General features: G+C 41.9%; 1 protein-coding gene across 1 annotated transcript in view; it reads right to left on the reverse strand.

Annotated features, from left to right (window-relative positions):
* The window catches only part of prkceb (protein kinase C, epsilon b), a 69318-nt gene extending 47003 nt beyond the window's left edge, over positions 1 to 22315 (reverse strand). The window contains exons 1-2 of the mRNA XM_028988152.1: positions 21968 to 22315; positions 2376 to 2439 (exon numbers count right to left, since the gene is read on the reverse strand). Coding sequence (XP_028843985.1) covers positions 2376 to 2439; positions 21968 to 22315 — 412 coding nt within the window. The remainder of the gene's footprint in view (positions 1 to 2375; positions 2440 to 21967) is intronic.
* Positions 22316 to 25422: the final 3107 nt, after the last annotated feature.

Consider the following 25422-nt stretch of genomic DNA (forward strand, 5'->3'; position numbering starts at 1 on the left):
GGATGATACAATAATAGATTGACAATAATAGATTGATTAATTAAATGAAGCCCCTAGGTAAACAATGTACCTTGGATATTTTTTGTAATTGAATCCTTCCAGTTACTTCAATACTTGTTTCAGCCCTAGTTAAATGCAATGCCATAAAATTTTTGGTACACCTAGCTTTTGTGCTGGTGCACCTAAAAAAATTTTTTGATACAGACATGTGTGATAAGGTACGCTTCCACAGTCTCTCTTCTGTCTGTGTTCTCATGCAACAATGCAAATTACTGTCATGAAAAACATTTAATTCATCTGTATTTGTGTGTGTGTGTTCCAGAACGTCTCTCTTTCATAGTGTCCAGGCATGGCAGCTAACAAAGATTCTATCATTAACCGGATTGTTCAGCAAAGACTTAATCAAATAATACTCTGCAAACGCAAAGGCCACTGAGCCTCATTCAGACCCATATTGATCTAGATACGGTTTTCTGAGAAAGACGTTACCAGGAGCTGAAACCAACTATCAGCACAATGATAAGATAAATAACACATTAGTACATAGAGACCACAAGCAAGATGAAAACTTAACATAGTTAGACAGGAAATTTCTAGCAGTTCTAACACATCAACGCAGGGAAAACACATACAAGACTAATTCATTAAACATATTCGCATGAAACACAGAGACTTAAATATTACACACAGACAGCCATACACTCAAAAAAAAAAAAAAAAAAAACCCCAATATTGTCAAATTAAGCCAGCAAAACAAAACTGTTAATTAAGAAAATGAATTATATGTGAAGCATATCCTCTGTGGCTTTTTGTACCTGCTGAGGGAATCTTGGTTTAAATGCAAGATAATGCAAATGAATATATTTATAATGCAAATGAATGTATCCACTATACAATTATAGAGTCTCTTTAGCTTTAGGTCTGTATTAGGTTGATTCTCCAAATCCTTCCTTAAGGACATGGACATGGACATGGAGAGAACTCAACAAAAACACCATGCTATAGAAAATATGGACAGGCAAAAAAACATAACGTGACACTGAAGAAAGGTATCATACGTGAAGGAAAGGCAACAAACATACTGGATCTCAACAGGCAACAAAACGTTTTATTTCCAAAATGCTGCAATTATGAATGTCATTTTTAAAAAGGTAGCCGTGTTAACCTATTTAACTAGTTTACACAGGAGCCAATCTTATTCTTAATATGAATATTACTGTTAATAATATTAATGAAAAACTAATGAAAACGGGCCAGCTGAGCCTCACCCCCACTGACACCAATGCAACTAAGCAGCATATCCGGGAGGAAAGCAGCCTTTAGGATTCAGTGACCTTCAAATAAGAAAAATATTTATTTATATATATGTATAGCATATATCTATTATGAATGTTCTGTTTCCCAGTTCCCTTTCAGCCATTGAAACAGTGTCAAAAAAACATTGTTTTGGTAGTACCGATTTGGGAAGTGCCCTGAGTGTGTAATTTTGGTATTGTATGTCTATTAAAGCAAAGAGGATGTTCTTTGACTGTTAATCTGAAGTCTTACTTCCTACTGCTGAATGTGAAGAGTCTCTGCACAGCCTCTACTGCAGGTTCTACTATCATTTATATGCAAAATCCATTCAAGCAATTAAAGGATACAAAGAGTCAATCAGTTGGACTACAGGGGTTTATGCATCATTTCATTCTATGAATGTGCCCCTGTGATGTAAAAAAGCACCATTTGCAAGAGTCGGTTAATGACATTTGCTCTGCACAATCCCCCAGATAAAGATTAAGGTAAAATAATCCCAGGGTATAGAGGTTTAATCCAGATTCATTGTGACTGAGTGCTGAAAACTGTCTCCTCTCCGACTCATCCAGCTTTCAGTCACAGGAAACCCTAAGTGTCCATTTCCTGATGCGACAATGATTAAGAGCAGATGAACTCTGAAGTCACGTAGACTTCTCGCCTCTGCTGATGAGTGACCGAAGAGAAGAGCAAAGAGATGGTAGAAAGCATTTATTAGACAGGCTCTGATGGGCTTCCAGGAAGAGCAGGGAGTGCTGGGTAAGTCCTCTTGGGAGTTACGGAGGCTACATCCGGACCCCTCACTGCGGTAAACCTGGGGCAGAGGCAACTCAGTAGGGAGTGCATGTCCCACTTTCACTTATTGCTATAAACCAGCCTGCAAACCCAAGTACAGCCAATCAGGTCACAGACGTGAACACAAGCACAACAGAGAGTGCAGTCACTGCTCTTATGGTTTAAGTTTACTTACTGTCCGTACTTGGTTAGATAAATGTTTTGTACTATGAAAATGGTCACTTGCTTGAAGTACTGAACAAAAATTCCATGTTTCCAAGACAACTGAAAAAAAACACAAGACGTACCTTCACTGGATGAACCTGAAAGGTTGATGACCACATAAACCTTCCCCTCTGGCTCCAAGTCTATCTGCATGGAGAAAAAAACACACCAAGAGAGAACGTGAAGGTGAGAATTACAGCTTCCCACTGCATTAGAATGCAAACTGCATCTGGGTTTATTTTGGACAGAAAATGTAATGCTTGCAGAAAAGCAGGTGATGGAATCACAATTAATAAGCACACCTAATTCATTGTCTCCACATAAGGATGTATCCACCAACTGCAGATTATTTATAGATTATTAAAAACATAATATAATGTCAATATATTGATTACTGATTGGGACAGTTATTAAATGTAATATGGAATAATATCAACAGGAGAGGCGAACATCTGACAATATATGACACTAAATAATGATAAGAACTTCAGGTCCACACTGTAAAAAGTGAACACTGGCTAAACTTTAAAAAATTCAAGTAATCTGTCACTCGTGATATTTCAGAATTGAAGTAATGTAAATAAACCAATCAAAAGAAAACCGTAGCTGTTTTTTCTCATTACTGTATTTAAAAAATATTAGTATGTTCTTTTTTTACTTTACTATAAAGCTACTGACAGCAGGTTTGTTAAGTTTATTCACATTAAGGCAATGCTAAAGTATGTGAGATTCGTTAAAATGTTTTAACTAGACAGTGTTCACTTCTTTCAGTGCATGACTTATCATGTGTTAATTTAGACGCCCACTTTATCTCCAAATTGTCCCTGCACAAAAAAGGCCCATCACCAGGTGGCCAAAAGGGCAACAAATGGCCTGAAGTGCCTTGTGGGGGATGGATGACCACTGCATTCCCGCATTCCTGTAATCAGGGCTTCTGTTTGGAAAAGGAAGACATCAAACAACAATCTGATTGGCCTAAACTCGCTAATGTCCAGTATAAAGGAGCTTCAGACCTTACTCAGACCTTCTTCTCAATCTGCCCTCTCCAGCAATCTTCACTGCTGAACTGGATTCTGTTGTAGGCCTGATGGATGAGCTTTTTACACATCTTAAATAATTAAAGGTCTACTGATATTTATTGATAATCGTGGGGAATGGTTCATGTGTCGTTCACCCACAATAGATCCCATTATATACAACAACTGACTCCTTCCATCACATGGTCACATTAAAGCATAATGCAACAGAGAGTTGATTTAATAATTTCATTTACTGTCATCATATACCAGCCTTTATACAACTGTTTAACTCCTCTTGTCTTTTCAGTCAGTGGCTGGTCATGTGACGCTGTGACTGTAAACACAATCTCAACATCTAACGGCTAGCATCCATTTACATTTACAGCATTTATCAGTACTGACAGGGACAGTCCCCCTGGAGACACTCAGGGTTAAGTGTCTTGCTCAGGGACACAATGGTAGTAAAGTGGGGTTTGAATGTGGCACTTTGTGGTCTTCTGGTTCAGAGACTAGTGTCTAACTTAATGGCTACTACCACCCCTTGTAGGCTGCATGTGAGGCGTTAATGACAGTACTGACACATATCCTGACGGGACATGGAAAATCTCGACTGACTGAAGCGGCAGGGAGAAGAAAGCTGCCAGAATAAGTGCCGTTAAGCTTGGTTTTCAGGAACAAATGATCAGTCTCTCCATCAAAACTAAATTAACACAGGAAATGGAGAAAACATGAAGAGGGAGAGAGAGATAGAGATAGAGAAAGAGAGAGAGAAGAGGAAGTGTGGGGGTGTGAGGTTTTAGCTGAACAGGATCTAGTGAACACACACATAGACATACGATGCAGCAGGATTGTGCATTGTCACATATCTTCACACATCCATTCCAACGCACAAATGTTTATGGACTACAGCCAGGAGCAAAACAGGGTTTCTGCCTTGACACTGATGTTTGCATCTATATTCATCATATCTCAAACTGACAACTGCTATTTGAAGCATTTTAGATAAAATAAAAAAACAGGACATTTGCACAATACTTTGAACTTGCACAATTGCAAATAGCCACAACACTTCATACAAATAGCACACAAACACTCCTCTTCTGCAGCATCCATGCACCATGGCAGGTTTAACCTCTGATGGAGAACAGGACGTATAACGATGCTAAAAATGGGTAAGGGTGAAGAAAGATGGCAAAAACGGCTCCAAGTCCAGGGGAAAAAAAATGCCTTTGACTAAGAAAATTCAGACCATCAGCACAGGAATGATGTCACTCAACAGCGCTGATAAGTCTGTTCTCCCACTGTGTGAACCCTATGACCTTTGCCCCCCTTGTTTCCTGTGGACTCAGAATCCAGTTGCACATTCTTGCAGGTGCTGTGGAGATCACCAAATTTAGCAACTGGAAGGAAGGAAAAGCATGAATGTGTGTGTGTGTGTGTGTGTGTGTGTGTGTGTGTGTGTGTGTGTGTGTAAAAATGTTTAAATATGAGAATTAATGCTCCTGCAGGACGAACTATTCAACGGTGCAATTGTGTGTGCCTGTCTTGTGTGTGTGTGTGTGTGTGTGTGTGTGTGTGTGTGTGTGTGTGTGTTTACATGTTGATAAAATTTATAGAAAAAAGAACATTCAAGGTCAGGCAGAGAGCGAAAAACTCAATCTAAATCTTGTAGTAGTTCTTAAAGGCATGGCTTCTAATTTCAACATAGTGAAAACATGTTCATATTTAGGCCCCGTCCACACACCGAACTGGCCTTGCGTCCATACGGTGACAGAGTTTCAGGGTTCTAGAACGGTTCATTTCTGAAACACGATCCAGAGTGAATTTCTCTTTTCTGAGTCTCTGTGTGGACGGTAAAGTGCCTTTTGTTTTTTTGTTACATAACTCATATTAACTTTTTGCACTGTTTTTTTCTTAGGTCCACCTTTTTAAATGGCTGTGCAAGTAGGCAATATTGACTTGTAAATGATTAAATATCAATCTGGTTAGCATAAAGTTTTTATTTTTTTATTTGAAGCCCAATTGTACGAGAAAAGGTAACTTACTGAAGTGTTGGTGCTTAAAGTGCTTCACTGAGATCTGAAATTTAGACAAGATAAAATGAAATAAAAAGAACATCTAAATTAAAAGTGTTTTAATGGCTTGAACATTGATTATCATCTTGGCCTCAAGATCTGTTTGATGCTGCCTGATGTTGAAAGGAAGCAGGGAGCGAGGACACTTGGCCAGTACATTTATCACTGCATGTAATGTGTTTTATAGATGCACTGTGCTTTTTCAGTGTTTAATTTTTTTTTTTTTAGCACTAAAATGGAAGCTGAGGCGATGAAACGGACGCTAGTCTGAGGTGTGTGAAAAAATTACCATAAAAAATGTATAAATGACTTGTAGCACACACAAAGCATGTTGGTTGGCAAAGGTCATGTTGGTTGGCATCCGCCACCACAATAATGTTGGGTTTGGGCTTTAAAAAATGTGTACTTGTCAGGCTCGGGTCAGTATGGGAATAGCTGGACCAGAGGCGGGCCCTGCCCTTCTCGATCTCTGACGGATTTCACGAAGGGGCCACTGAGGTGCTACTGAGCAAAGCACCGTCCCCACACACTGCTCCCTGGGCGCCTGTCATGGCTGCCCACTGTTCACTCAGGGAGATGGGTTAAATGCAGAGGACAAATTTCACTGTGTGCACCGTGTGCTGTGCTGCTGTGTATCACAAGTGACAATCACTTTCACTCTCAAAATCTGGTCGCATGTGGGAAGGCGGAAGCAGGTGATTCCCACAACATGAAACCAGCATACAAACAACAACGGCAGAAAAAACGTTCAGGGTTGTAAATCCTCTCTACGGTGCACATCTGTGATGAAAACATGACGTTCAGTGGGGAGCTACAGCACCACTTACAGGTGTGGAGGCTGATCTCTGCGTCTCCGTGTGGACGACAACATTTTAGATAAGCACTTTCCTTCCTTGGGATTTTGCTGCACTTTTTTAAACTCATGATGGTCACTTCACTGATAACCACACTGTTCAAATGTACACACGCACACACGGTAACGCACACACAGAGTGAAATTAAATTGCTTAGTTTAATTCAATTCAGCAGCTCTGAGCTTATCCGGCCCCAGCTCTCACATTTCCACTGCGTCAAGGTACCAAAACTCATCTTTCTAATGGATACATGATTTGGATGTATTCTGGCCTCTGTGTAAAATGCAAAAACAGCTTTTAGACCACTCACCTCACCTGAACCTTTCACAGGATGAAAAGAGGATTCTGAACCTCACAGAAACTAAAATAAAATATGAAAAATATATTTTCATTTGCGGCAGTTATCAGACGCCCTTATCGAGAGGGACTTACACTCAGTAGTGACAGGTACAGTCCCCTCAAGGTTAAAAGTCTTGCTAAGGGACACAGTGGTAGTAAGTGGGGTTTGAACCTGTGGTTTGTGGTCGTCTGGTTCATAGACGAGTGTCTTACCCACTAGGCTACTACCACCCACATGATACACTTTTGTGTGTGTGTGTGTGTGTGTGTGTGCGTGCGTGTAAAATGTGTTTGTGGTGTTGGAGAATCTTTTTGCAGGCATGATGCATGCACGGTTTTCACTGAGCAGACTTCCACTTGCAGACTTTCAGTCATTTATATTCTGCTTCTGGAGGATCAGATTAATCTCTTCTTTGCTTTGTATTCTTTTATTGGCCCTTCCCTTTACTCCTGAATGCCATATTTTTCCATACAGAACACACACAAGGAGAGCTCTGTAGAAGAACACAGATCATGTTGTTTTTCTGCTGCAGCCCAGCCTGGTGACAATGAGTACATGTACTGCTAAAGTGTGTGTGTGTGTGTGTGTGTGTGTGTGTGTGTGTTTGACACTCACCAGAGCCACCAAGGAGTCTATAACCTAATTAAACACACTTACACACACATACACTTTTTACTTTGTGTGTAACCTTTAGTGGTTAAGGGTGAAGGTTCTAAAGTACTATGGTAGCCTAGTGGGTAACACACTCGCCTATGAACCAGAAGACCCGGGTTCGAATCCCACTTACTACTATTGTGTCCCTGAGCAAGACACCTAACCCTGAGTTGCTCCAGGGAGACTGTCCCTGTAAATACTGATTGTAAGTCGCTCTGGATAAGGGCGTCTGATAAATGCTGTAAATGTAAATGTAAAACAAGGTTTACAGAATTTATGTTTCTTCATACAAAACGATATATGTCCCAAAGTGAATTCTGTGTTTCATTCACTGGGGCCCAAATTCATTTTAAAATTCTGTGTTATGTTTCATTGATGTGTGTTGTCATGTGACCCCTGTATCTGTTATTGTTGCATATTTTATCATTCATTACCACATTAATGCTCTTTGTGAACTTTGTAACGAGTTGTCTGTCAGGTGTGACAACCACATTCTGTCAGTCGCCATCAGAGAAGTTGAGAAAAGCCACTTCAATCAACACCATAGGAATGAACATGCGACTGGTCTGCTCTGGTAAAATAAGCCCTTCCTCCAGAAACCTTATCCAGCCAACTCATCCATCTTACTCTGTGCAAGAGTGCATTTAATGGACTGATTAAAGGAGTCGACTGGATGCTGAGTTCATTCTTGTGGTTCTAACTGACCTGATCTTGTAAACCTGTAACACAAATACAGTGTAACTCTAATCCTCAGTAATGATGGTGAAAAGAATTTTAAATCTACCCACAATGTAGATCCAGTCTGCTCTGAAAGTTACATGCTATACTACCACTCTATGTGTCTATGTATGTGTCTATGTATAAAGTGTATTGTTCTATATATTATATAATCAATTAATAATGTGTAATGATGTTTCTAATGCTAAAAATAGAATTACTTCCTCAATATTTTGATGGTGTCACAGACTACGATTATAATGATCAAAGTAATAATATATAGTAATAATAGTCCAGCAGAAAGTATCAATACAACAACAGATTTGTGCATTCTTTGAAATACTCACACTATTAAAATATGAATTTTAATACCACAATATTAGTATATTAAGACATACTATAATACTCCTAGTTCTCATAGTATAGTACAGAAGTAACCATAAACCTCAGTTGTTTTTTGCTCATGTGTGATTTTTTAAATGATCTGGGATAGACAGTCAAGCACGTCTATAAGCACAGTATAGAAGCCCCATGGTGTCCCACTCTGTGTCTCACTGACTTGTTCCTGCTGAATAAATGATGGCAGCACGCTGCCACAGCCTCTCCAGTGACAGGCAGGCTGACAGCAGGCCTCACAGCCGGCTACTCCTGTTAGAACACAGGAGAACCATACACCACTCACAGAACAATAAGGAGCATTTACCATGACCTATTACTTTTCATCCCTGTTGACCAAACATAGCCTGCTGTCTGGATGCTTCTGATGCAGCAGGATAAGACGTTAAAATAAACCGCACCAAATACGCATCCAGTATTTCTAAGCATTAATCCTGTGGTTTCATGGTGTGGCAATAGTTGATGGAAATAGCACTTGTTAATTTTTTTCAGGAATAATACATCTCATAATACATCTCATAATCAGAAGATTGCAATTGAGGTTCCACTGAGCAAGGTAATATCCCTCACACTAAGGTGATGTGTTAAATGCAGAGGAAACATTTCACTATGTCACTGTGTACTGTGCTGTGCTATGCTGTGGTGTGTCACAGGTCACTAATCTCTTCTTTCTATCACATCTACATAAGGGTGATCAGGACACGTCCCTGCCCCAAATCTTTAACAGACATGATGAATCCTGCAGCCACCCACTCATCCACCCACCCGACAATAACTCAGCAACATGCCTGCCAGGTTCGTTTCACTGCAGTCCACTGGGACCCCAGGAACTGTCGGTGACCATGTGAGCCATTGATTGACACAGCTGCCATCCGAGCACAGTACAGATAGAGCAGACACACACACACACACACACACACACACACACATACACACACACACAGCAGAACCCTCCGCAGACATAAAATGCATATAATGACCATGCAGCTGCAATAATAGCAATAACTGTCCACTGATTAAATTTTAATCCTTATTAAATTGCTCTGTAGAACGTGGTACATCACCCTGTCCAAGTAAACAGCACCACTGCTCTCAAACGCTCTATATCTGGATATATATGGATATATCTTCCCACTCACCATAATCTAATGTTTAAGACACATTTCAAAATGTATATGCCATTTAATAGAGCCTTATCTACATGCAAAGGCTAATATTTAGTACTGCATAAAAATGGGAACCTTTATAATAGACTTACAAATTAAAATGAAATGTATTATAATGTTACAATATTTTCTAATTATGAACAGTAATAGCAATGGAACTTCTGTACTGCCAAATGTGCTGCCAACATGTTTGTCTTATATATATTTTATTATTATATATGTTTTTTTTTTTTAAAGATTTGTACAATATCAAAAGGAAGAGCTCACTGGTTTTGGCAGCAGCAGTTGGACAGTAGTTCTCAGAAATTAAATATAAATATACACTGATGCAGTTATTCTAGGCTAATAATGATTAATGATTGGCTGAGCCACATTAAATGTCAATGACCTGGCACTTTAATTTTGCTTTGAATGTCAATGCATGCAAAATGTAATCCTAAAAACAACACCGTCCCGACAGTAGGGGCGCTGCAGAGCAGAAAGAGCAGCACCACCACAGAAGAAGTCTGATGCGGCCATACAGCCAACACCCAGCCTCAGACAAGGCTATGAACAGGAACAATTGTGAGGCGTCCAAAACAAGCCTGACACGTGTCTTATAACCATCTTTTTACAGAAAAGTCAAGAATGAGAAGGGATGCGGGACACTTGCCAAAGCCTGAGGGGACGCAGAGACTCTCATCCCTCTGTCACTGGCTGAGCACGGCTGCATACGGCACACAGAAAGAAAGACATTCGCCCCCAAGGGCTGTGTGATGAAGGTCGCAGGCGATCGCCATGATTTCAGCCTGGCTCGCATGGCAACAGTAATGACCCGCAAGCGAGGCCTGTTGATGTTTAACCAAAAGAAAAGCGGGATGCAAGTGTGCAAGACCTGGGTCAGATAAATGTGTGTGCATTTTCAAGGTTTATTAAGAAAACTGACAGTCAGTGGCACAAAAAATGGCTTACAGTTGCACAGACACACCGTTACACAAGCAATGTGAGGCATCAGGCATGGCCATTCGTTTACTCTCTCTAAAGGCAGTAGGGTGAGCTTTGTATGATCAGGCGATGAGGACAGGATCACATGAGCATGGCCCCAAGCAGGGTCATGTGCTTCAGAGACCTGAAAGAACAGCAGATGACCTGCCCTCCAGCATTTGTCTGCTAAATCTCCAGGCAAGGCACACCCCAGACTGTCAAGGCATTGTTCAAAGGATGGCCTATTGATCAGCCAATCAATGTCCTGTTCTTGGTTTGAACTCAGAGCTGCTGTGACTTGATAACCCCCCTATCTTCCACTTCCAGTCAAAACATTTTTTATATCATTTTTTTTATATCAATCACTCATGTTAATCAGCATCTCATCAAGTGGCTTTTGATGATGACAATAGTAAACAAAGCAGCTATGAAGGTAAAAAGAGGTGACAGATTAATCCTAGATACTTCACTTTCTCCTGATGCAAAAAATTCTAAATATGTTTCTTGCATTGGATTCTTCAAAATGGCTCCATCTTGCCCTCCATAAATTTTGACTGGTAAAATATGAATGTATTATTATTAAACTACAACTGAAACATTAGTGTTTAAAGCAGTACAGGTTAGATAAAGTCTGAGTTTGCACACTGCTTGAGCGAGAACGCATCACAGTCCATTATAATGAAGAGCATCAAACCCTGATAATTATTCACAAACCAGATGAACACTGAACACTGTTTACACATGAAGTTACACAGAAGTGACCCAAAACCAGCCAATAAGAATGCAGAGCAACGCCACTCTTCCATCCACGTGCAGAGAAACACCTCCAGGCTTGTCATGTCTCTGAAGGCCTTATTTACCATGGGAATTCCTAACAACCTCCATAAGTAGAGGGGATGTGAAGGTTTCTCCTCAACTGTCTACTCTGAAATGGGGCCCTGAAAATAATGGGACAATGTGTGGTCTCATGATTATAATTTTGAATATACGATTTCTCTTGTGTTTAGAAGACAGCAAAGGGTTTATCTCGTCCTGTAACGTTACACTGGTTCCCATCATGCAGCTGGGAAACAACATTCTGTGTTGTAGTCTGTTTTCCCACTATTTTCCATTATTTTTCACTATTTGTGGCGCTCACCTTCATCCCACAAACTGCAATACAACATAAATGTGATCTCCGGCCACCCCCCACCCACCCTTCACCACATTAAAGAAACCATACTTTCTTTTTCCATAAGCTTCCACAAGCTACCAAACAGCCAAGCCCTTAACTTCTCTTCCACATCTCTAATCATCTCATTCTCTCCTGTTGAGCCTTGCTATGTCTTATTAAACAAAGGTCATATTTTGGCCAGAGCTCAGTGTCCAGCCTCATTTATTTCAGTTTGGGAACTGGGAGCTATGACAAGCATTTATCTATATATCCTTATATCATGAGCGATATCGATATCAATATATGAATTCAGATCAGAGATATAGAATTAAAACAAGACAGCACCTTTAAAACAAAACACACACACACACTAGCATCCAGCTGGACCTGCATTTTCTTTCTCATACTTCTTTATTGCTCAATTTCCTGAATATTTCTTGTCATTTCAGGAATGTGAGTTAGCGGAGACAGGCATGCCTCCTGTCATGTCTGCTGCAAGAAGGTGTATCATCTAAAGGCCGAGTACATTGTGTTGCCGAATGCCAGGCTAGAAGAGTGCAGGATAAAACCGTGATCTGTGAGAAAGCCTTGCACTGTTTCTGCGCCAGCTGGCAGCATTTCCGTCCATATTTGATGCTGGGTAGAGCCATTTGAAGATGAAAGGGTTTTATTAAAGGGACAGATCCTGGAAACTTTTTTTTTTTGTAGAGTGATTCCAGATTCTACACATTTCCAGAAGTGAGAAGCAGAAGAAGACGGTAAAAGGCTTTTAGGCTGCGTGTGTGCTCCAGGTGACGCGGCCAGAGTAAGGGCACCGATGCAATCAGCCTGTCAGTCAAAGTGAACAGAATGAGCAATTATGGGAACAGAAGGTGGATTTCTTTTTCACTCCCACTTATGTGAGTAGACTTGGGACAGTGAAAACAGGAAGCTTAGCCTACCGCTGGTATTTTTAGCCCCCTGGCCCCCTGGCCGTGTCTCCTCCAGGCCACCAAGAGGAGACTACTGTCTGCTCCTCTATAGTGCCCCAATGGGAAACCAGGTCAAACCCCTGGAAAGGTCCCACCATTACAGACACGGTTTTTGGTTCAGTCAGTCTTTTACAGCTATTAAATGGGTCAAGCTCATTCAGGTCCGAAAACATAGAAAAATGAATTAAAAATGCACCACTTGACCTCCCCATTGCCTGAAAATATAACTTTTTTTCCAAAATTATATTTTTACAGCAGCTTCCAGCTTGTCTATGATATCATAACAAACTAGGAAATGCAGATGGAGCCCATGGTAACTCATATCCTGAGATCTTCACATTGCTAGGACTCTTTCTGTGGAGAAAAGGGCACAGAAGAGGAAAAAATCGGAATGTTTCTATACTGATTACTGCTTGTTACAGGAGGGACTTCTCTTTCTCATTCACACGATGACAGAAGGCACAAGACACCATTGCTGTCCTGAATATATCTTCCTCACTGCCATAGCTCAGCAGTTTGATTCCTTGTGTCAGGATTGAAGGCACCTGGTCTTATCACCTGTGCCCAATTCGGACAGCCTATAAAAGACTGGAGCTCCGCCCCTTCTGTAGCTCCGACATTTTCGTGAACTTGACTTTGCAACGGTGTGCGTATTAGTCTTTTGAGTTCTGCCAATCGCCACACGCCTGCGGGCAAGTTTATGTTCTCCCCTTTGTTTAAACTGTTTTCGGCCACCAAGCCACATTTATTTGTATTTGTTGTTTATTTATAATAAAACCCCTTTCCAGCAAGTCCCGCCTCTGCGCTTACCTCCCCCGTCAGTTTGTGAGCGTGACACCTTGATGGCTAGCACATTAATTCTTCTGATTGTTTCAGGAAAAACACTAAAAGAAAGTTGCAGTATACATTAATATTGTAGAACACTTTTTTATCAATATTAATGCAAAAAAGGTGAAATGGAAATTTGGAAATTAATGGAAATTTAAATAATGGAGAAATGTAAATCATGGAGTGAAGAGGAAGGGTTAATGGACGGTTACAGAGGTTTGGTCACCCATATCCTGCTGACTTTATGACAAAATGGCAGTGGTAGCCTAGCAGCCAACAAATCCACAACCAGCCAAGTGCCACTGAGGTACTCTTTAGAAAGGCCCCAACCCCTCACACTGCCCCGCTTCCTCGTGCATATTCATGGTGCATCACATCTACATGGCATGGGTTAAATGCAGAAGTCACATTTCGAGTTGTGCTGTGTGGACCACAAACTTTTTTGGGAGGAGCAGCATGTCTTTTACTTTAGTTCTAATATAATAGTTTGTAGAAACAGGTTAGTACACCAGTTAATAACCTTATTTAAATATTAAGCTTATTTTACTTTAATTGTTCAAAAATGTATTGTTTGCTTTTTCTGCATAAATACAGAATATGTTTTTGCATCTTAATATATAAGGATATTTATTCACACAAAAACTAAAGCTTCATTAGATATCTGATAATATGGGCAATATAGGAGATGGAGTGAAGGACAGAAACATGGCAAGGACAGACTGGGAGGCCAATACAGACACAAGGATTCTGTAGACTGTAGTGGGCTCCCATTGACATTACAAACTTTTTTTCAAGACTATAAATGCCCAATACAACAATACATGATGCAAATTAGCAATGAAGGATTGAGCTAAAGATCCACCTGACATGAAGTGCAGCTCCTCAGACCAAAGGTTTTTATTCCAACCAACTAAATTTTGAATCATTACGCTCTTCAAGCGGATGAGCGTAATGAGAATATTTCTCAAGAAACCACTGCATGCATAGGCAACACAGACAACCCAATTATGATGCCATGAAGAGGGAAGGGGGCTTCAGTCCCACATACCCTAAGACCCCGTTTTTTCGTTATCATTGCTGTTTTAAACCCTCTTCACACCTGTAAGTAGTGTTGTAATGCCCCGCTCTCCTTGTTTGGCATCCAGTTCTCCTCCACGATGAGTTAAACACGTCATTGTACTGCTACATCTTTTCCTTAGAAATGTGTACCAGAGAGAGGATTTCTTGTAGTTGCTGCGACCACGGACGTGTGATCTGCCATTGTTGTATGTGAGATGTGTTTGGGGTTATAGGTCAGGTTGGAGGCCGGGCTGGTACATCAGCGTTTTTACAAAAAAAGCCACTTTGGTGTCCACATGGAAAAGAGATATGTACTATGGTACCCATTTCAGAAACGAACTGTTCTGGGCCCCCTTAAACGGCGTCTCCAGGTGGACGCAAGGTCAGATCGGACAGAAATATTCCCATTCTGTCACGGTCCACGGAACCAGATCGTGAGCGCGTGTAGGAGGAGACAAGGTCCCCGGTGCGGTGTGAGGCAAGGAAGCAGGTAAGTTCCCTCCGACTTACTATGCGAATGCGAACCGGCGTGAGCTGCAACACCATGCGGATGTTGTCGTTCGCGTTTCAGGTACAATTTAGGACTGGGCAAGATGAGAGGAAGGAGTTGAGAGGGAACGGTCTTGGAGTCGAGAAATAGGAGCCAAGTCTAGTTGACAAGTGTCAATCAATGACTGAGCGGCTAGCAGTGGCCATCTTGCCAATTTATATGAGTCACGTTACCTCGTTTCCGTGTTGCTCCCAGTCACATGGATGGAATCATGTGACACGTTCTCGTGTGGACGGGACCTAAGTTGCAACTGAATGAAGGCTGTATTCAAAAGACAACAACCACCTGCATGTTCTCTCTCACCACATCGATAAACCTCCTACTCGGCCTGCCTACTGCCATATACTAAGCATTAAACAGTCAGGTTCAAATCTCCACTGCAATCACCTCCTAAACACCTCCATGCTTCCGCAGGTATGTGGAGCAACAGCCTTTCAATTTTTCATCTTCCTCATAGCTGTCCTAACTTCCTCTTTGCTAATTTTCTGCACCTCATTCTACAGTCCCACAAAGTTCTCCTTCCATCTGCTCAGCACACTCTCCCTGCTTGTGAGTTTCCATCTTTCCCAGCTCTTTCCCTCTGCATAGCCAAACGCTACAGAACCTTTTCTCCCTTCTTAGTGTCCAACCTCTTGCCATCTGCTTGTCCTCTTTTTTTTTTGTTTTAGAAAAAAATGTTCTTAATGTGTTGCATCATTGCCGTTTCAACCCTATTTGCAAAATTTACCACCAACTGACCTCCTACATTTCTCTCATCACCTTTGTGTATCTGTGCTTCAATGTACAAGACAAATATTACCAATCAAAAACCACTGTATCTGTAAGAAATGCCTGACAGGTCAAAGATGGACACAAACACTCGGTTAAAATAAATTAAACAGTTCTCACACAGACACTAGACATTCACACACGAGACAAGGGAAAAGACGAATGACAGAACAAGGACATTTATACTAGTAATTACATGAGATAACAATCAAGGTAATCAAAACACATCAAATGGGGATCTTGACAATGACAATGGGGATCCTTTTCCCATCATAATCAATGGATATTATGTGTAAGTCAATGCAATGTACTTTTTTCATTGGCAGTTGTTATAATGAAGTACAGTAGTGAGATTTTGGTTAGTTCAAATCAATTAATTTGCCACATTGTATGGATGCCAAACTTTATAATTACAATTATATTTGCTTCTGTTTTCAACATTTCAAAATGGCTGCAAAACATCATGCTTTTCATTTCGGCAGCGTGCTCTCAATAGTCAGAGGCCGAACTGCATCTGGATCACATTGGATCACATCTATGTGCTGACTGCAATGACTTCAGTTCAGATTTGATTTAATAGTTACTTCAGTTCTGTTTTGGCCACTCTACCTGTTTTCTGTTCCTGTTCATTTCTAAACAAATATAAAAAATTTCCTGGACATGCTCAGATGGACAGTATAGAAGCAGCATTCCAAACAGAAATTAGCTAATTAATAAGTGGAAAGTGTTTTTATGTTAACATATTATATATTATTGATTTTATACAGTAATGTTATTTTTTTTAAATTCATTTTGAGTTGTGAACTTACATTGAAAGAAACTCCTGTTAAACTGTTAAAATGCTAAATGTAAAAAATTCTAATATAGACTGGACGTTTCATAAAGTCAGTAGGTAAACATTTTAAATAGTCGTGATTTCAATTTTGTCCAAAATAATTATGATTGTCGTTTTTTTTCTGATGGTTAGAGTGCTGAAACTTGCCTGGGGCACATAATGTACTAGGAGTGGCATGGTGCTCCAGCATTAAAACGACCCTTTACTGAAATGGGCTGAGACCAAACCATGAAAAACAGGATCTTATGGTGCTATAAACTTCAGCACTTTGTTTGCACGGTCTAGCACCTCACGGGTGAGTTGCTGGTACTCAAAACTGTCTCAAACCAGGCATTTCTTTGCATGAACAACAATGGATGGGTGACAAATTCTCAAGATAATGACACTTTGACAAAGATGCTCCTTAAAAAGTTTTACATCATTGCCTATGAACAAACTCAACCTCAAGTGCACAACTGCATAAAAAGAACTAAATGTTTAAAAAATGATAAAAAGCTTGGTGTTTATTGAATTTATAACATTATGACCTAACACCAACAAGCTAGAAAGAGAAACCCAGATATAAAATGCTCAGATCAAACTGCACAGACTTCCACTCAGTACATAGTCCTGACCCACCCAGAACCGGGCCTGGGTATGTCACACCAAAACTAAGATCCCAACTGTAATATCACTTACATTTTACAATATGATTTCATGCCAATGAAACCCAAGGAAGCAAAGTGGGGTGAACATGCAGCAGAATAGCAAGAGACAGCGATAGAGAGAGAGAGAGAGGAAAAAGAGATTAACCGGGATTAGGAGCGGTGTGTGGGGGAGGAGCGGGAACGGCGCAGCAGGTCGCTCGCCATGGTCTCGGGCCGAACATGTGAGCGCTGCAGAGGTCAGAGCCGCAGCACTTTAACCATCGCCACTGGCGCTCTGTGCGCCCCATTACAGTTTCCTGCCTCGCCAGCATGCCGCGTTCAGAAGAGTTCGGCTCAGGGACAGAGTTTGGAAGGGTGCTTTCTGTCTAAAATCAAATCCAAATCAAAGATGGGCAATGTTTTTTAATAATTTAACGTGCACTCTGATCAACAATCCCCTTCCCTGGCGCTTTACAGGCCTGATACCACAAAAATACTGTATTAATTAAAGCATAATTAAATGTTATAATGGCATAACGGTGGCTGGACATGGTGAGGAACTCACGAGACAGCAGTTTTATTCCATGAGGCCCGACGGGGAATCAAGGGAAACCCCTGGACCTGCAAATACGGCCAGCCATTATTAAAACCACAACAATCACATGATCCACGACTATCAGTAAAATTATTTGGTCATCATAAATAAAATCACCTGTTATATTTTAGAGTATATTAAAAATATTTCATATGTTATTGACTGTTCACTGTTTAAATATTATCAATGATATTTCAAATGAATGTGCCGGTTTTGTACCAACACAGTCTTTTCTGATGAAGAGGGACCCCTGACAAATGGGTGTATCTTGCTGGCTGCTCTCCTCTTCTCCCCAACATTAATAATTAGCTAACGAGGGGAAGGGGCACTTAGCGCAGTGGTGCGGCTCATCTGGGTGACAGTGAAGGGGACAGTGTGTGGCATTACAAAAGGACACAATGTAATCACCAGTCCTTTGATTTGAAAAAGCAGGAGTATTTCACTTTAGTTCAGTGAGTCGTCTTGCTGGCAGCTTTTTTATGAATGGGGCGCGAGAGCTCTGATCTGAAGCCTGCTTTCATGGGTAATGTGATGGGTGTGGACAGGGAGATCTGATCCTCTGAGTCAGCAGCATGGAGCAGAGCGATGACATTCCGGGGATTAGTCCTGATGAAAAACTGTCGTCACCATGCCATAAAACTGAACACCCTACAGGTACCATGGAAAGGCCCCATCGGGGACAATTACAGCCACCCTCCAACATCACATGGGACTGAAGCACAACAGAAGTAGAGGGTGGCTCCTGGACATCACACAAAGCGGGAATAATCTGGTTAACTCAGGCCCCTTTGCTAAAAAGCAGACAATGGGCTTTCTTTTTATGTGTTTGTATGTGAGCTCGGCCAGCACTGCCCATTTCCAGCAACAGCTAATCCAATAACTCAAGAACAAAATGACCAGTGGTACATTTATATATAATTACTGATGTAACAGAATATTAATCTACTCGTTGTCTACTCGTTGTTCATTTAGTTTGTATATAGTTGTAGGTTTTAAATTGAGGGGGAGGGTGGTAGTTGCCTAGAGGGGAACACACTCTCCTACGAACCAGAAGTCCCAAGGTTCAAATCTTACTTACTACTATTGTGTCCCTGAGCAAGACACTTAACACTGATTGTCACCAGGGGGACTGTCCCTGTAAGTACTGATTGTAAGACGCTCTGGATAAGGACGTCTGAAAAATGTCGTATAACGTAAATGTAAATATTGTGCTGTTATGTCGCGATTCAGTAGTCTCTGCTAGTGGGAAAAAATGAGAAGTATAGCAAAAATGAGGGCAGTTATGAAGAAATGAATGCACGCTGTGCTGATGTTCCTTTATCAGGTGTAACCATGTGAAAGTGACACCAGCATGAACAAATGAGGCTGATGAGTGGGTATGAAGTTGCTTCACTTTGGCGTGCAGGTCGAGACACGCATTTTAAGGGAACCCTGCTGCTCCGCCTTCCCATAAAGCAACTCTGTGCATGCATGGCGTCAGTTCCTGTAAGAAGCTTATTGTTCAATGTTGGTTTCTTTCTTGGAAAATGTCAATAATTCACCCTTACAGATGAAGTCAACCAATTTGCATTCATCTAAGTTCATTTTCTTCTAAATAAATTAGACCTAGGCAGTAAGTATTCAGCACTGGCTGTTAATTTTTCAGTGAGATTTGTCCCGACTTTTAATGTAAAATGTATCTCCACTTACTATGATGAAATAAATCATTTTAAGCATTTAATTTTACTTGATCATTTTAATACATACTCTCAGATGACATCCCACCTGTCCATGATTCCAGGATCCTCATTTCTATAATTCCTCTCATTTTGTAATGCAAGGGTGCAGATGGCAGGGCGGAATAAACTATCTGCAACTCTTCTGTTCAATGAAATCCCATTTAAACAAAAAAGGCAGGATCTAAATGATGTTTCTTCCCAGCACGTATTTAAATATGCTCTTACACGCAGCAGGAATAAAGCGGTATGAAGCGGGTGGCTTGGACAGGCGGCTGAGAAAGGCTGGGGTCGGGGGGCATTAGGGCTTGACCCGGCCTGTGGTGACGGGAGCCGGGGAGCAACCGGGCTCCAGACTGCAGCACCATCAAAGACGGCCATTGTTGAGCGAGAACTGGAGAGGGAACTCCTAGAATTGGAGTGTGTGCAGATCCCTGGGTTTCCATGATACTGCAAAGAGCACTTTCTGGAAAAAAAGGGGGGATTTTCTGCAAGTGTGGACTTCTATGAATCTGCCTAATTACACACACGCACAGAGCTCCCACATTACGCAAATGCAGTCTGTTGCATAGTGAGTCACACAAACCCATTTCTTCACACTTCACCCACAGCCACACACACACACACACACACACTGACATGGCCAGTCTGAGGCTGTGTGGAAGCAGATGGGCAGCATCTGACACTCCCTCATCATTAACACGCCCCGGTTAGACACCGACACCCGTTTTACACGTCCTGTACACACCGTTCAAATGGCCAGATCTTTTCAGCTTATATAATGGAGGTTTCGAACAACAATACGGTAGTGCTGCGATAAGATGTCCGTTTTGGGGGAACTTCTTTAAAATCTTTAAACAGTGTAGGCGTTATCTTGCTAAATAGGTCAGATCTCACCCGATAGCCCCACCAGTGCATGGCTGCCAACCAGGACTTCCCACAAACACCACAAATTCTCCAGTCTTTACACTACAAGTGTTCAAATGCAACGTAAAACATAAAAAGTTGGGAAAACTTCAACATTTAAGGCAACTGGCTGCAAAGCATTTTTAAGTTCTCTCAACTTCACAGCCATGTAGTTGTGGCAACTTTTTATTTTTTACGGTGCAGGTTACAAGTCCCAGGTCAAGGATTGGGAAGCTGATTAAGAAGGAGGTCGTTGGGCGTTCTATGGTCCTAATTCCTGTCTAGATGACTGTGTCAGATATAAGTTACAATGTAATTACAATTACTTTTCTTATTAATGCCTGATTGGAATGGGTTCAGAGAAAAGGCCTGAGAGAGGTAGAGTCAGGCCAGGATCAGTCTGGGCTCCTCCGAGCGACGCCGTAGAGCAGCTCTGTCATGATAATGAAAGCTCCGAGAGGCCTCCGCCCCTTAATGGGTCTGATGGTGGCACATCAATAATTCACTTCCACGTCGATCTTGGACAACAAAGAGCAGGGCTGCCTCTGGGCGTGGAGCCGCACGGTCACATCTCCCCTTTCTGGCCTGCTGGAACAGCCAGAAAGTTCCATGCGGAAGCCACGACGTTCCAGACTGCACAACAACACATTCGTACTAAAAACGTGGTTTTCCTCATACAGTTTATTAACACAATACACATTTTCAAACATGTGCATTTCCAATTGAACTTATCTAGACATCTCCACGGCCACCCATGACATGAACAACGGTTCATATTACAGCAGCACCTCCGCTGATGCTGATCGCATCACTTTGATTTACCGATTAATGCAGGAATTTGTTTTAAATAAAGAGGAAAAGCCACATCACCCGAGCAGGCCGCAGCACACACCACGTCTCGCCATGTCACTGCGCAGCTCGGCCTTCAAACCAGAACAGGTTGCATTTCCACCGAACCCACTCAACGGCTCGGGCGGTGTCCACCCTCACACACCCTGAATTACAGACTCTGATTGGCCCGTGTACCTGCTGAGGAATCGCAGGGTAAGTTAGCGCGCCGCTGTGCACCACTTGGCTACTCATTTGTCAGGCCGAGGCACCAGACTCTGGAAATAACTTTGCGAACACAACCCCTCGGGCGAAAGCTCATGATGCTTCGGCTCAGATCAGGAGGTTAAAGGGGCGGGGGGGGGGCTTCGCTGCTCAAACCCGCAACGACGGAAACAACGCCGTTCACCGGGAATATTCATGACCTCCACCGCCCACACTGCACCGTTTCCATGCAACGGGGGGCGATCCAAGCGCCGGTCCAGGCCAGCCAGACGCAGCGACGGCACCGGAGGCCCGAGGAGCACACCTGCTTATACACACAGCCCTGACATTTTCAGTGACGGTGACAATGACAACTATTTCTTTGCATGGCCCTTTCTGTAAAGGCCAGGGACACGCACTCTAGGTATGAGACGACACACACTGGTGACATACCCAGTCCTCAAAGTGCTTGCTGCCGTTCTGCAGCAGGTCCTCGAACTGAATGATGCAATTGGCGACGAAGTCGTCGTATCCGATCGGCGCGTCGTGGAACACCGACAGCTCGATCTTCCGGCCGTCGTGGACCTCTGTGACGAACTCGTGGTTCCACGCGGGGCTGTTGGTCTTCTGCTTGGTGGAGGTCTGGCCCACGCGCGAGTCGTCCACGTTCAGGGCGATGTAGGTGTCCAGCAGGAACGTCTGGGTCTTCGGGCCGACCGCGTGCCGCAGGGACCAAGCGGTGGGCTTCAGGTCCAGAGCCTCGCAGATCTTGATCTTCAGCAGACCATTAAACACCACCATGGCGCCGATCCCCTTGATCCCAGCCTCGAGACGCACCTATAACGGAGCTCCTTCCGCGGATCTTCCGGCGCGCATACGCCTCCCCGCTCGGCGGTAGCGCGGCTCGAAGAACGGAGCGTTTTCCCCGTCCGACCTTTTCCAGAGTAAATACGCACATTTGGCGCCGACGCCGGGACGCCGCGGCCTCCGAACGCAGTGTCGTGATGGGGAATTAGGCGGGGAAAACGGACGGTCCCGCTATCCCTCCGCGGCGCGTTTTCTCCGATCCCGCTTCCTGCAGACCTGCCTCTCTCTCTCTCTCTCTCTCTCTCTCCCTCTCCCTATGTCTCTCTCTCCCTCTGTCTCTCTCTCTCGGCCGCGTAAACGCGGGTGCAGGAAATGCGCAAAACACGTCAGTTTGTGCGAAGCGCGACGCGTCTGCGCCGGAGGGGGGAGCGCGGCGCGCCGGAGCAGCGGGCAGCGTCCCGGGGCATCAGGTGTGTGTGTGTGTGTGTGTGTGTGTGTGTGTGTGTGTGCACTACGCTTGCATCACGTGTGAGCTTGCGTGTAAGGACGAGGGAGATTCTGTTCTGATGGAAATCCGGCCTCTTGCGCCGGTTCCAGCGGTAACGATCTGCACCTATCCGCTGATCCACTGCGCCACCTCCAGGACGGAATTCTAATTACATACCTCGTCGGTCCACCCATCACGAAAAAGGTTATAAATCTGTTAAAAAGAATAAAAAATATAGCGCATACTAGCACAGAATAATTCAATATGCATTTTTTATACACAAAAAGAGATCAAGGTAACGCACGGTAGTTTAAAACGATATTTTGTCACTTTCTAACAGAATTATTATGTAATTCTGCTTGGGCTTATCATAAATCCAACACTGTGTTCTATTTATTATTTTTATAATAATAAGTATAAATAATAAGTAATTTTAAGTTAAGTAATTGTGAAACACAAATAATAAAAATGACATAGGAACACCTAAATTTAGTCTTCCTATATGAATTGTATATGATCTAGGACAGTTTTAGATTAAATGTTTAAAATACGATTACATTCATGGGGAATGATTATGTAATTCTGCTTGGGCTTATCATAAATCCAATGCTGTATTTATACATTTTATAATAATAAAAAAACATTTATGAATAAAAAAATGATGTAATAAAAATAACATGTGAATACCTAAAAAAATTAAGCCTTTCTATATGGATTGTATAAGATCTGTATAAGATTGTATAAGAATTTCACTGCTACTGTGACATCATGATTTAAAAATGAAATAATTATATTACACTAATAACTACAAGAACATCAAAACAGCAACAATAATACTAACAATAATGTGATGATAACACGTGTCACAATCTAGAGTTTTATGAAGCATGCAACAACCAAAGATATCAAGACAGAAAAAATAGAATAGACTAAACTGGCATTTTTGTTGTAGGCATAGTACATTCAAATGCTGGCAAGTTTATCTGACACAGATGGTGCTGACACGTTGTCTTTCAAAATCTATTATCTATATGTGCCTCAGCAGCAACATTTGGATCCTGTTTTTATGGAAGGAGAATTGCTGTGTCCAAATATGGCAATCACTTTTTTTCTAATGACATTTGTCTCAGGGCAAATTTAATCATAGATGTAACATTTTGACTCTTTGAACTGAATCCAAACGTCATGGAACAAAATAGGACAGGTTCATTTTGTTCATGGCTTTTTTTGATCACTAGAGGGAAGCATGAGCCCATGTTCTGTGAGTGAAGAACACATTTCCAAAAAGCCACTAAAATGTCACCTTTGTTAGCATCACAGATGAGACCAGTGTCAAAATCAGATTAAATATCTGGAAAGTTTTGGTTTGATCAAACCGTTGGGGTCTATCTGCAATTAGACTTGATCACTCCCTCAAATTCAATTAGAAATGTTCCACTTGATTGAAAGCACTTGATGTGCGTATGAATACTAATCCAGTTATGTGGGTTGGTTTGGAAGAACACAAAATGTTGTCTGGCATTTTTTTCTGTGAAAAATACCTTTAAATATGTTATATAGTCAACAAATTTGTGTGGGATGTATAGCTTCAGATTAAATGCTTTATTGGTAAATTTATTTAACCTTTATATATGTAGATATTTTCTTTTGTGGTAGGGTATGCTTTGATGAAGGAGCCATAGACACTGTTATATAAGATGACCTATCCACAGATGGAGAGAGATACTTTCCCACCACCGAATCCCTAACAGGCTGATGGAACCGTAACAGAAACACACAGTGGCGTGAACTTGCACCACAGCTGAAGTCATTTCCTCTCAGTGTCCCCAGTGTTCTTTGAACCCCGTTATTCTACCCCGACTTCATCAGTGACGTCTGCTGATGGTGTTTTCTCAGGGAATGTTGTCCAGGAATGGTTAAGGGTCCGCTTGAACTCCTCCTGTATCTGGGTTTCCAGATTTACAAAGCATCACACATTGTCCTTGACAATATACAGAACAGTAAATGATGATATATCTGCTGCTCGGGAGGATGAATACTTGTGTAAGTTAATGGCTATGGTAATTGAGGAATTTCTTTTGAAGAAACAGAACAATACAGGGAATTCTAGTGGGGATTCTACCCGCCACAGAATGCCAAGAGCTATGACATGACATGGTCCAGTCTTGTGAAAACCGTGTTTGGTGCCTGCCAGCTAAATGTAAAAAAAAATCAACACAAAAACAGATACTTACACATACAAAGCTTTCATTAATTAAAATAAAGCTCAGTAATAAAAAGCATGTACGTAGCTAGTCCTTCGTGTAACTTTCTGCGTACGGTGTGCGTACCGTGAAGGAAATAAGGCAACATATTAGAACATGCACATCTTATTATTTTTTTAACAGTGGAACAATTTAGCTTAGTGATCTAGCGCAAAGCCAATGAACTGTACGCGGAATATCTCCCCTCTGCACGCAAGCTTTGTTTCAGATCTCCACGTTTCCATGTTGGTGACGCCATCGCCTCTTCCCCGTTCTGATTGGCTGATTCACACGCCCTTATCGCGGTACGACCAATCAGAGGCCTGCTTAGGTCATCATCGGAAATAGGTCCTGCTTTTTCAGAGAGCTGC

This window comes from Denticeps clupeoides, chromosome 8, assembly GCF_900700375.1.
Source record: "Denticeps clupeoides chromosome 8, fDenClu1.1, whole genome shotgun sequence".
Classification (NCBI taxonomy): domain Eukaryota; kingdom Metazoa; phylum Chordata; class Actinopteri; order Clupeiformes; family Denticipitidae; genus Denticeps; species Denticeps clupeoides.